This window comes from Lucilia sericata, unplaced genomic scaffold (genome assembly GCF_015586225.1).
Source record: "Lucilia sericata isolate MDLA Ls3-8-SP2 unplaced genomic scaffold, ASM1558622v1 Contig000168F_arrow, whole genome shotgun sequence".
NCBI classification, from domain to species: Eukaryota; Metazoa; Arthropoda; class Insecta; order Diptera; family Calliphoridae; genus Lucilia; species Lucilia sericata.
The window spans coordinates 478,031-491,722 of NW_023994197.1; the positions used below are offsets into that span (position 1 = coordinate 478,031).

General features: G+C 32.1%; 1 protein-coding gene across 2 annotated transcripts; it reads left to right on the forward strand.

Moving 5' to 3' along the window:
* Positions 1-893: 893 nt before the first annotated feature.
* On the forward strand, positions 894-6,085 carry LOC119601477 (secretory carrier-associated membrane protein 5). 2 transcript variants are annotated; one of them, XM_037952427.1, is made up of 6 exons: positions 894-1,150; positions 1,333-1,560; positions 4,244-4,445; positions 4,525-4,654; positions 4,739-4,994; positions 5,301-6,085. In XM_037952427.1, exons 1-6 carry the CDS (start codon positions 1,085-1,087, stop codon positions 5,451-5,453), a joined length of 1,035 nt encoding a protein of 344 aa, XP_037808355.1. In that variant the 5' UTR covers positions 894-1,084; the 3' UTR covers positions 5,454-6,085. The 2 variants fall into 2 exon arrangements, with proteins under 2 accessions (XP_037808355.1, XP_037808356.1); XM_037952428.1 differs by having other exon boundaries at positions 894-1,141.
* Positions 6,086-13,692: the final 7,607 nt, after the last annotated feature.

The following is a 13,692-nucleotide window of genomic DNA, read 5'->3' on the forward strand; positions in this document are numbered from 1 at the left end:
ATTTGTTTCCCCTATGCATTGATAGCAACAAAATTGGCATTTGTTCTGCCGACGTTTTGTTAGGTGCTGTGATAAATATTTGTCAAATATAGACACAGTGTAAAATCGAAATGACGCATGTTTGTACTTTCTCTCTTCGAAAAGTCGACTATCTTCGACAAGAACAATCGATTTTGCATATATAAGTCGAAAAAATCTATAAAAAACTATTTTTTACTTATTTATTTTATTTTGTTACTGACGGACTTAATTGGAACATCCATATAATCGTTGTCTTCTACGACGACAATAATTATATTATTGTTACTAACATTCATAATAATAAAATCAGTCTATATATTATATATAAAACAGTTAATTTGTCTGAAAATCAGAAAAAGTCGAAATTTTAAAAATCGCTAGTCAAAAAGTCGACTTTCCATGAATTACAATGTCGATTTCAACTTTAGAACCAAATATGGCAACCCAGCAATGCTACATTATTGTCAACTTTTTAACTTAAAAAAGCACTAAACTTAATATAAAAACGCGTATTTTACTTGAGTATTGCCATGTTACAATAAAAAAGTATTTTTAAGACTCTGTTCATAACCAAATAATTATTTATTAAATGTTTTAAAACAATTTTTTTATGAAAATACATATTTCGACTACCTCGCTTGACTCTTAAACTCCATTTTAAAAATATCATATTTTACTGATGGCTCTCTGATGCAATCATTTTATAATATACTGAGTCCCAGTATTGACAAGGCAAATTTTGAACTTGTGAAGAAAGAAATTTTATGCTAATTCTAAAAGTTGCTGTGTATTGGCTCAATAATTTTTCAAATCAAAATGTTTAAAAGCACTAAAAACAGTGCTATAAGCACCAACTTGACAGTGCAGTCGATGATGTGGGAAAAAACGTTAAAACACTTTTTTCCAATAAAGGGAAATAATCGCTAAGTTATCATTACTTTTCAATAATAGTGACACAGCTTTTACAAAATTATCAAAAAGAAAAAAAAAAAAAACTATAATACTTCTGTGAAAATAAATACATATAAAATCTATTGATTCATAATTTATTGATTAAACAAATATGTCGGGTTTTGATGACAATCCATTTGGCGAACCAACTGTAGATAATCCGTTTGCGGTAAGAAATGTAATTACCATATTATTTAGCTAACGTTTCAAATAGAAAACAAAAAGAGAAAATTAGTAAAAGAAATAATGTATTTTTTCATATTGACTCACATTCCTTATCTTAATTTGGAGACATATTGTATTGTGTTGAGTATAAAGAATAATATATAATTTTTGTTTCCTATATTATATTTTGTCTAGGATCCAGCCATTCAACAAGCGACGCGTACAACGACAAATGTACAGAATTCTTTAGAGGATTATAATCCGTTTGAGCAAGAACAAAGTAAACCACAGCTTCAAATAAATTCAACAAACAATGCAGCAGTGGTTCAGCCTCTATCACAAAACATTCCGCCTACTCAACAGCGCGTTGCAACCACAGCCACACCTAGTACCAGTGTGCAAATAACCACAGAGGAATTGAAGGTAATGTGATCTCTAAATCGAAATTTGTTTCAACAATCTAATATTATAAGGCTTTTTGTTTGATGTTTGAAGATGATAATAACATACATATGAATGTATGTTATTATCATTGTGGAAAACAAATAATGTATTTCAATATTATTGACAAATATTTGTACGCTTGCAGTACAAAACATTTAATTCTTGTTTGCTGTCTAATAGCTTTGTAATTGATTTTATTGTATGCGAATTTCGGAAATATTTTACATATTAAGTTGATATGAACATCGAAATTAGTTTTAAAATCGATGTACATATCGTCACCTGAAACGCAAACGGTTCTAACTAACCAAAAATTCAAAATCGATTTCATTATTGATTCTAATGTATTGGATCAAAACAAATGTCCAAACCAAAAATTGGACTCTTCCGACCATAATTATCGATTTTATTAACAAAAAAACAATATGCCCTATCTACGAAAACATTTAAATATTAAAGGTAAAAAGTTCAATTTATCCATTTTTATATACGCCATTGTTAGCTATCATAACAAAAGATAGGTTTCACTATTAAACAATTTGTTTATTTATTACAATCAGAGATGGGGGTAGTGCACTAATTTTTAACTATCACTAATTATTAGTGGTAGTTCAAAATTATTCACTACTTTTATTTATGTTTAGTGATGAATTGAAAAATATAAGCCTCATTCAATAATAGTGATAGTGATATTTAAAATTTTTAACTAAAAATATTTTAAAAATAGTTAAAATATTTGTTTTTACCGCCTAGTGAAATAATTTTTTCTACACTAAATTATTAGTTCAAAAAATATTCCTGCACTATTTTAATTCAACAGAGAAATGTTTCACTCATTTGAAAGTTTAAGTTAATAGGACAGTCTAGAAATGGTTTAAGTCAACCACGAATATTATTAATGAGTAAAACGTTCATTATTTACAAAGGTTCCAAGCTATTGCCTAAAAAACATCCAGCAACAACATCATTTTGGCAACTGGCAAAGCAGATGACGTGGCAATCGAGGTACAAAATTAACCAATTAATTTAATTCTCCGAGGAGAGTTTACCACTCCGCTAAAGAAAAAAATCGTTATACTTGAGCAGAAGAAGGCAAAAGTTTTGGAATTTAGGTGTTTATTTTTAAAGCATGAGATTTTGTTGGGGTAACTGCTTATGTAGGGTCTGTCATAGTGCCATCGCTAACAAAATCTGTATTTTCCATTTTAATAGATGTATCTTTTAAAAAATTTAATCATTTATTGTCTTACAAATTCTTTCATTTTCATAAAAAAATAGTGCAAAGAAAATTTGTGAAGCCTTTTGTTAGTGACTGTTCAAATTTTTAACTATTTGAGTGTAGTGCTTTTTTCTACACTACCACTCAATTGAGTTATAGTTAAAAAAATAACATTATCACTAAAAAATATTAGTGCTAAAAATATAAGCTTCACTACCACTAAGCTCCTAAAAATTAGTGAAAAATATATTTTTTGAAATAATATTTAGTGCTAGTTAAATATTGATTTAACTAATAATTTAGTGCACTACCCCCATCTCTGATTACAATAAATCGCAAAATGTTAAGGAATAGTTTCGTACCTATACAAATAAATACTCTCAATAAAAACACTAAAACTTGTAAAGTGAAGTCATATAAAATCGTATTTTAAGTTAAAAAGTTGTATTATTTATTTAAATAGCACTTCCATATTGCAAACGCTTCTAAATCTTTGTTTGGTAGTAGATGCGTTGTTACATTCAATGTTTTAGCCAAACCATAGATTCATGCACAAATTTTTAAAATGGAAACTCAGTTTTTTAATGTTTTTCATACAAATTTTTAAATATTGATTGTTTGTTTCTTTCAACATAAAAAAATAAAATTATGAACATGAACTTTCTATTTTTCCCTAATTGTAAATCTTTATAAGTATCGAAGTCGGTCTGCGTAATCGGACCCATTTTTTAGTTGTTCGTTTTCAAATGTCCGTCTATCTGTCCCTATGTAAGTTGAAATCAGTTATCAGAAGACCCCAAACATTTGCGAGATCAGAGATTCTATCAGACAAGCTTTTTTCAAATAAATACTATTATACGATGTACAAAATAATAGGCTGTTAAAAGGGAAATATATTGGTTTTGATAAATGTATATCTCCTAAAAGTTATTATTTTCAGTACTAAATGCTTCGTAGTTTGGCACAAAATTTTTAGTAATACGTACGAATTATTTTAGTCACAGAATTTCGTTCCGATCGATAGTTAATAAATTTATTAAAACTTTAAGCAAGTTTTAATCCTACTTTTCAAATTTGAAGGTTTTTTTTTTTTGTTTCTTTATGATTTTTGTATTGAAAATTATCGTAAAATTAGAAAAAGGGTTTAATTAAAAAATATTTCGTTTGATACTAGAAATTTTGCGTTTACCTTTAAATTGTTGATGTTTTTATTTATTGCTGAATATTTTTAAAGAACAAGTAAGATTTTTATATTCGGCTATGCCGAATCGTATATACCCACCATCAAATCATATAACACGAAACCTATCATATATACTTTATTTATACTTATGAATCGATGCTTTTGTTTTTGTCTTTTATTAGATTTATTATGTTGAATTTTATAATCGGTATTAATATGAACATCAGGGTGAATTTAGAATAATTTTTGTCCAATTTTAGAGACGCCAAGAGGAACTTGATCGCAAAGCAGCTGAATTGGACAGACGTGAACAGCAATTGCAGGGAAATATACCCCAGCTAAACAATTGGCCACCATTACCAGATAATTTTTGCGTAAAGCCTTGTTTTTATCAAGATTTTAACTTGGAAATACCTCCTGAGTTTCAGAGACTTGTTAAACATTTATATTATACATGGATGTGTAAGTTACGATTGTAATTTTAATATTTTTTATTAGTATTTTAAATAAGTAAAAAAAAATCAATGTCATAATTTTGCAGTTTATACACTAACTATGTGCGTCAATATCATTGGTGGACTAATAATTTTATTGCATAGTAAAGAGTTTACGAATTTTGGCCTTGCGATTTTTTATACATTGCTATTTACGCCTGCTTCGTATATTTGCTGGTGCGTGAGAAACTTTTATACGAATTTAATATGTAATTAAAACTAATAATATTAATTAATTATCTATTTGTTTCATTTTTACAGGTTCAGACCAGCCTACAAAGCTTTTCGCAATGATTCAAGTTTTAATTTTATGGTATTCTTTTTTGTTTACTTCTTTCAAACAATTTTCTCGGTTTTCCAAGCAATAGGATTTCCTGGTACTGGTTATTGTGGTTTCATAGTTGCCATATCCGAGTTTGATACATCGGCCGCAGGCATCATCGTAGGCTTGCTGTTGCTTTGTATTGCATTCTGTTTCGCTATTACGGCAGCTGCTAACATAATGATGATAACAAAGGTGAGATTTAAATACTTAAATATATATTGGACGAGGACGCGTAAAGTGATTTTTCTCTCAAAGGTTGATATGATTGAGAAAATAATATTAGCTTAAATTAAAAAAAAAATAAATAAACGCGAACCACTGATATAACTTTGATAAATTTTTATTGTTAAAATATACAACTACTGACAAGTGCTTAAATTCCTTTGCCTATTTATTACCGATTATTCTAAACCCGATTATTTTAAAATTTTCTACAAATGATTTGCTTAAAAAATGTTATCTATACATTATTATTTAATTTTTGGATATATTTTTCAGATACATTCGATATATCGTAGTTCTGGAGCTAGTATGGCAAAAGCTCAGGCAGAATTTGCAACCGAATTTATGCGCAATCAACACGTTCAGCAAGCTGCATCTTCCGCCGTTAATACCGCTGTAAATTCTCAATTCAACAATCGTCGATACTAATCTGAATATTGATAAATAACAATACGCATTGGATGGACTGTATTAAAATAAAACTAGCTAACATCTCAACATTAATGGCGCGATCCGCAAATATAATGTGCAAAACGAGCAGATTACTATTTAATACACATAATATACGTACATGCAGATTTAAACTAGCAGTTTTCAAAACGTGAACATGTATTTGCTTATTTATTGACTTTGTTTATATTTATATTTTCAAACACCTAAATACAAACTATAATTATGAAATGCGAGAATATTTGAATATTTTCAAAACGAGATTTGTTAAAATATTATTTGTTCTATTGTATTTTTTAAATTATTCTTCGGCACGAGGAATATCAATGTGTACGTCCACTTATTTACATTAAACATAAAACATATAACTTACACAATTCAAAATGTATAATCATATAAAACTTAACTTTTGAAATAAAAGAAAAAAAAAAAAAACAATTAATAATAATCATATAGATAACGGTTAGAATATTTGTAGTCTCATATTCCTTTAAAACTGTTCCTAAACAGTACTTTCTTAACACATTTACTATATATAATATTATTTTCCCCTTTTTTGTTATTACTTACATAAATACCATTATGTAATAAAAAATAATTTTATTATTAGATGTATATATTTATGCTCGATTTGTTTTATTTGGTTTTATTCAAAAATTACTAATTCTTTGGACTCAACGGATATTCCGTATTTATGTATGCTCATCATATGCTATTAAAATCAAATTATACCCTTATGGGTAAAATATGCATAAAAACATGCATTTGTATGTTTTGGCTTCCCTGATGATCATTGTATAAATATTTCTACAATACATAATTGAAAAAATAATTGTATATGTATGAACATTAGGTTTAGGTTAAGAAGGTTCCCAACTATTTAAATCTGAGATTCTGTATTCTAGGACAGTGGCAATAATAAGAAGGTTCCCAACTATTTAAACCTGAGATTCTGTATTCCAGGACAGTGGCAAAATAAGTGTTCAGTTCCTCAGCATATATGTTTCATTCCATGAGCAAACAAAAAATAGTAATTAGTAAACTTGTGTTGTTATTAAATTTTTTTCAAAAAAATAAATTGGTCATAGGAACAAAAACCAGACCAGCTAGTAAAAAGGTTTCCATAGAACAAGGGAGAATGGTTTTAAATCAGACCATAAACTGGGCCTCTTAAAGAGAGTCTTGGCCAGAAATAACCCAACCAAAAATGGTGTATTGAGCCATTGGAAGTCCCGGATTCGAATATATTCTGCCTCTCAAAATTTGTGAGGCAATTTCCCGACCAATGAAGAGCGCGACTTTGCCAGAGACACTTAAACTAGGGTCTGCCGATTGCAGTCCCCCAAAATGGACTTCAACCGAGCCCGGAACTGTTTGTATCGGTGTTTTAATGCCCGTGTTCTGTAACTTTCGAGTCGAGATAAAAAACATTGAAATATTAGAATCGATTCGAAAGTTACAGAACACAGGCACTGGTTGTCATAGTGCATTTATAAGTAATTTTTTAAATGTTATTTTTAACTAGTATCAGAACATGAACACAAATGCATACATATGATCAATTTGAGCTAAATTAGTTTCAGAAGTAATTAATTCTTCGATTATTCCTAAATAAAACTAAAGATTTTTGAAAATATTCCTAATCATTTAAAAATCTTTGGATTAAAATTATTTGTATACAGTATTATTTCCTTACAGGATATTTGGATGCTGCTGTGTCGACCTTCATTGTCGACCTTCATTGTCACATCATACTCCTCAAGGAGAGCAGCTTCGGACAAGATCATAACGCGATCCATAATGCTAGGAAACAATAAAGGTTAACAAATATTTTTAAAAAGATTCACTGGCCAAAACGACCAGTTTGGTTATTGGTCGCTTTATAACCCGTTTTCGGTACATATGTCCGCTCTTCCCATTTTCCAAAAAGTGGGTGTCATTTGCTCATTTCGGATAACTACTAAATATCCGGTTATTATATCGCGTTCCAGATACTTCCACTTCCAGAGAAGTACTGAGTCAAGGCCTTTACTTTTTGTTTCCTTGAAATATTTCTCGAAAATATCGGGGTAAGAAAAATAAAAACACAAATTAAGGCCTAACTATAATATGCTTACATAAACTGAAGTTAGCTTAAGCAACTTTGCGAACACATATAAAACGTATGTGACAAACTATAATGCACTTAAGAGAGTTTCGTTAAGTTTCGTCAAATTTTATTTGTTTAAGCAAAGAGCGATACTGACAGCACATTCAGTACGGAATCAATTGTTTGTTTATTGTACACAAAGAAAACAAGTAAGAAATTATAGTCGGGCGTGGCCGACCATATGATACCCTACACCAATTGCGAATATTAAATGTGATTAATTTCAATAATAAAGCATTTCTGTTAATCTTATATAGGTTCCAAATAATGTCTGTTCATGTTCGATTGTATGCTGAATAGGAGAAATAAAAGACCGATTTCAATCATTTTCAACAGCCATCGTCAGTGGATCCAGAAAATAGTATGTGACCCATTTTAACAAATTATATTCAAAATTGCGATCTGTTGCGTGCACACAAGGTTTATACGGTCACAAAGACGGACATAGCTTAATAAGGACAAATATTTTTGAGTGTTACAAACATCACCACATTGTGCCTACTTTTGGATAGATAGTAGTATATTAGACGTAGTTTAAAGATAAACGGCCGAAATCGGAAGGTCCGGATGTATGGGGGCTAAGGCAGAAATTGAGCCGATCCTTATAAAATGTGTTATTGGGAATTATCTATATACATATATAAAAATGAATGTGTGTTTGTTTTTTTTTTTTGTTTGTGGGTTTATATGTTTGAACGTTATAGACTACTAAACGGCTAAACCGATTTTCTTCAAATTTTCACAGCACATTCCTGTATGTGTGGCAATAGGCTACTTTCTATTTCCGATCATGGCGAAAAATGACAGTGTTATTTACACTATCGGACAAAATAAAGTGCAAAAGTGCTCATGCTACATTATTTAATCGAAAAATCTGTTAAATGATTATTAAATATGATTTTTTTTTAAATTCATTTAGTTTATATACAATGCTACAAAAATAACAATAAAACAAATTTATTCCACCTAAAATTTTTCTGTATAACATTTAAAATTAAAGTAAATTCACTTTTTTGTCGGACAAAATAAAGTGTAAATTTTCTATATATCATTATTTTAATTTTATGTATATCAAAATTTTTTATCTATTTTAGTTCTGACTTGAATATCTGGATCTACTCAAGCCATTTTTGTATTTTTTTACCATTATTATTCGCAATCGCTTTCACTTTCCCTTGCTTTGCCCCATACTATTATTTTCAAAAGAAATCCGTTTTTGTTCGCTATTTCAGCGGAATTTTTTGATCAATTGTGGTCAAATATTGATCTATTAGATTAAGGGCGATGCTCTGAGTAGGTCATTCAAAATTTTCAGTGTTTTTTTTCTTACAATATTGTTTTTAACTTTAGTAGTGTGTCTGAAGTCATGAATCGTTTGAGGCATTAAGTCTCCAAAACCCATTTTTACGGCATTTAATTCAAAATTTTTATTAAATACGCTCGTGAATTGCTCATTTATTATTGCTTACTCCATTTTCACTAAGATTCCCGCTTTTAAAGTTGAATAATGTAACGATACCGATAACCCTCCACCATAATGTTTAAAACTTGGGGTATTGTTTTTAAAATTTTGTATATTGAAGGGCTTAAATCACACTCATTGTCGACATTTTAAAATTTTCGGTAGAAATTGGGACTCATCTGACCAACTACGCAAATTTGAGCTAAAAAATACGAAATTAAATATTAAAATCGAAAAAAATGTTCATGCTTTTAAATATGTTGGTGAAAGATTGAAGGTATGGGTCAGTTGACTCTTCGTATGTGTCCAATTTTTAACGTTAGGTGTGGGGAACCTAGGTGAAATTTATTCAAAAAGCTCCAATGAACACTATGTGAGCATATTACAGTCAAATCTTAAGATCAGTGCCTTCGAAATGGACTTGGGCAACTTTATATTTCGGCAAGATAATAAGCTTAAGCACTTGATAAAGTTAAAAAATAACATTACTGTAGGAAAAATCGCTGAAAAATTTAAATAAGTTGCTCAGAGCACCGCCCTAAATCCAATAGATTAATTTTGGACCACAATTGATCAAAAAATTCCGATGAAATAGTGACCAAAAACGGATTTCTTTTGAAAATTATCATATGGGGAAAGCAAGGGGAAGGGAAGGCGATTGCGAATAATAATGGAGAACAAAATTACCAAAATGGCTTAAGTAGATACATATATTAAAATCAGAACTAAAATAGATAAAAAATTTTGATATACAAGAAATTTAAATAATGATATATAAAATTTACACTTTATTTTGTCCGACAAAAAAGTGAATTTATTTTAATTTTAGATGTTATACAGAAAAATTTTAAGTACAATAATTTAGTTTTATTGTTATTTTTGTAGCATTGTATATAAACTAAATGATTTTGAAAAAAAATTCCATATTCAATAATCATTTAACCGATTTTTCGCTCAAGAATATAGCATGAGTACTTTTGCACTTTATTTTGTCCGATAGTGTATAATTATATTAAACTTAGTTGTTCCAATTTTTGGGAAGATAGTAGTATATTTATAGTAGTTATGAGCTAAAAGGCCCAAATCGGTAGGTCCGGTTGTATGGGGGCTAGGGCAAAAATCTATTTGTGGCAAATTTCATCATGATACTAGTGTTTATAAGTGAATTGTGGACATTCAAGTCATTTTCTGAAGGGAATTTTGTATGGGGGATAGGGTCAAATAATGCCCGATCATTATAAAAATCGACAGTGTTATTTATAATTATATCAAACTTAGTTGTGCCGATTTTTGGAGAGATAGTAGTATATTTAACAAAGTTATGAGCTAAAAGGCCCAAATCGGAAGGTCCGGTTATATGGGGGCTAGGGTAAAACTTGGTCCGATCCCTATAAAATTTATTGTTGGGAATTATGTTTATATAAAACTCATTTGTGCCAAATTTCATCGTGATACTAGTGTTTATAAGTGAATTGTGAACATTCAAGTCATTTTCTGAGGGGGACTTTGTATGGGGGCTAGGGTCAAATAATGCCCGATCTTTACGAAAATCACTATAATTATTAAGACATATATAAAACTAAATTTGTCCCATTTTTGTAGATATAGTGGATCATTTAACATAATTATCAGGTCAAAAGCCCTATTCGGGGGGTCCGGTTGTATGGGGGCTAGGTGAAATAATGGGCCGATTTCAACCATTTTCAATAGCGTTCGTCCTTCGACCAAGAGAAGTGCATGTTCCAAATTTCATCAAATTATCTCAAAAATTGCGACCTGTAGAGTGCGCACAAGGTTTACATGGACACACAGACAGACAGACGGACGGACAGACGGACATAGCTTAATCGACTCAGGAAGTGATTCTGAGCCGATTGGTATACTTTAAGGTGGGTGTAAGACCAATATTTTTGGGTGTTACAAACATCAGAACAAACGCATAATACCCTCCCCACTATAGTGGTGTAGGGTATAAAAATAAAATTGTCATGAAAATTAATTTTTTTTCAATAAAATATTATGAAATATGTACTTTTTTTATTACGTGTGGCACATAAATGAGCAAATGGAGCTATAATGTTTTGAATACACGTAAGTACATTATAGCCACCTAAAAGTTTTCTTGGATTTTCTTAAGCACTTGAGAGACTTTTCGTTCGATTTTGTCATTAACTTAAGCTTGCTTATTCACATTATAGTTGGGCCTTTAGTTTTTCTTTAATAATAAAAAAAATAGGGTTTTATTTGGGGATTTTAACACGGGGTTTTAGTTTTTGTACGTACCGTACGCCAGGGGTTTACAAGAGTAAGTGAGTATTACAATTTTAAAGAAAGAGAGAAAGGGGGTAAAAAGCGCCAAAGAATTAAAAACATAGAATGGCCAGTGAACAGTAACTGGCCATATACACTGTGCGCATAAACATCCCGCCCCCCTTGCAATACTGCAACAAGGAAGGCTTAGGATACTGCGGGGTAAGATAAGCTGAAAACAGAGTAAAATAAAATGTATGTAGGTATATAAACAAAAAAAGGTAAACTTTTTTTTTTTTCAAAACAACAATTCATTTTTTAAATTCATTGTAACAAAAATAAATAAAAAGGGGTATATTAAACAACGCGCCCTGACATTACGTTGTTAACAATGATTGCCGGGGTATGTTGTTGTTGCTGCTGATATGGCAGTGGTTGTTGTTGATATTGTTGGGGTTGTTGTTGGTACTGTTGCTGTTGTGGATGCTGTGTGCAGCAATGATGTTGTTGTTGGGGTGTGCCGGCCTGTTTTTTGGTACCACGGCTTTTGTTCCTCCTTTTTTTCCTTGGGACTGCCTTGGGTTGGATGTTGATGGGCCTCGGGTTTAGCCCCTTTTTTCGACCTTTGATGCCGTTGAAGGAGGGTATGGTGCTCTGACATGTACTCGATGCACCGCTCTCTGCTAGTGCATTTAACCTTCATGTGGGAATGAGCCAGGCAGTTGAAACAATATCGGTACTTCACCGTTTCCCACCGCTCCCCCACCGACATCTTCCTAAATTTCGGGCACTTCCTCAAGGCATGCTCCTTTTTGAATATACGGCAGTCCCGAAGGATCTCATCACGGGAAGTTTTCTTGTCCCTAGATGTGCTGGGGGCCTCAATGGGTTTGCGGTGGACTTCTAGACGGCGATTTACGGTCGACATCTTACTAGGGGCAAAATAAATAGAGAGAAGAAAAAAAGAGAGAAAAATACAAATTAGTCAATTTCTGACTTTGGCAAGAGAACAAGCTTCACTATGGGGCGGGTAAAAATGCCCGAAGCTGTTCTCACGTCCGCTGTGCGGACCTTGCTGTCATGGCCTACATGGGTTTTCTCTATCCTACCTAAACGCCATTCATTCGGGGGTAAATTATCCTGACGGATCACAACTAAATCTGCTATTTTGTAGTCCCTTTGCGGATATTTCCACTTAATTCGCCGATGGAGTTCTTTGAGGTATTCCTCTTTCCATCGTTGAGCAAACTGAAGATGGAGCACTTTTTTTTTGCCATCTATTGGCAATACTCAATGAGAGATCGGAATGATCGGGTTCAGGGGGTGCCAAAAGAGGTGCTCCTATCAGAAAATGACCTGGGGTTAAAGGGACTAAATCGAAGGGATCATCGCTCATTGCAGTTGAGGGTCTTGAGTTTAGATAAGCTTCTATACGGGTTGACATTGTTGAAAACTCTTCAAAGCTAAATTTTTGCATTCCAAATTCCCATAAGCCGCCCATATGAGGAGCCCCAGGGGGTATAAAATGCCATTCAACTGGCTGAAAACTATTTCGTACAAGTAGTTTTTCTCTTAATTGGGGTAAAAACTGTTTTCGGTCTACTTCGAGTAAATTAGCAGCACCGACAAACGCAGTTCCGTTGTCCGAGTATATGTGAGCAGGACAACATCGACTGGAGAAAAAACGGGCAAAAGCACCAAGAAATGTTTCGGTCGACATATCACCGGTTGCCTCTAAATGAATCGCTTTTATGGCGAAGCAAACAAAAACGTGTACATAACCTTTCGTTATTCGGCAACCTCTACCAATGTAGGATTTTATGTCGAACGGACCTGCGAAATCTAAACCGGTATGGGTAATATCCCTGTCTGGGATATTATGTCGTAAGGTTAAATTTAAATATTTTGTGGCCAGTACTCTCGCGGCTGTCTGAACCACGAGGGACCATGCCACCATAGGGGTTTTTCAACTAAATCTCGAGCAAGACTTCCACGACTTGCGAGATCTGCAGGGTTATCTTTGGAATCAACATGAAACCAATTCTCGTTACCAACTTTCTTTACGATTAGGGCAACTCTGTTTTTGACAAAGGTTGGCCAATGGCGCGGGGGTTTTTTGAGCCAAGATGAAACTATAGTAGAATCAGTCCACAGATAAATCTTTCTCTGTCTAGATTTAATTGACTACACAAGGATTCTACCATATTCGCCATCAAAGCCGCTCCACAAAGTTTTAAACGGGGTAATGTTTCAGACTTAACAGGAGCTACCTTCGTCTTTGTAGAGAGTAAATGTGAAGTGATTTCATTCGAAGAAATACTTCGAACGTAAAGAGCAGCGCCATAAGCCTTTTCTGA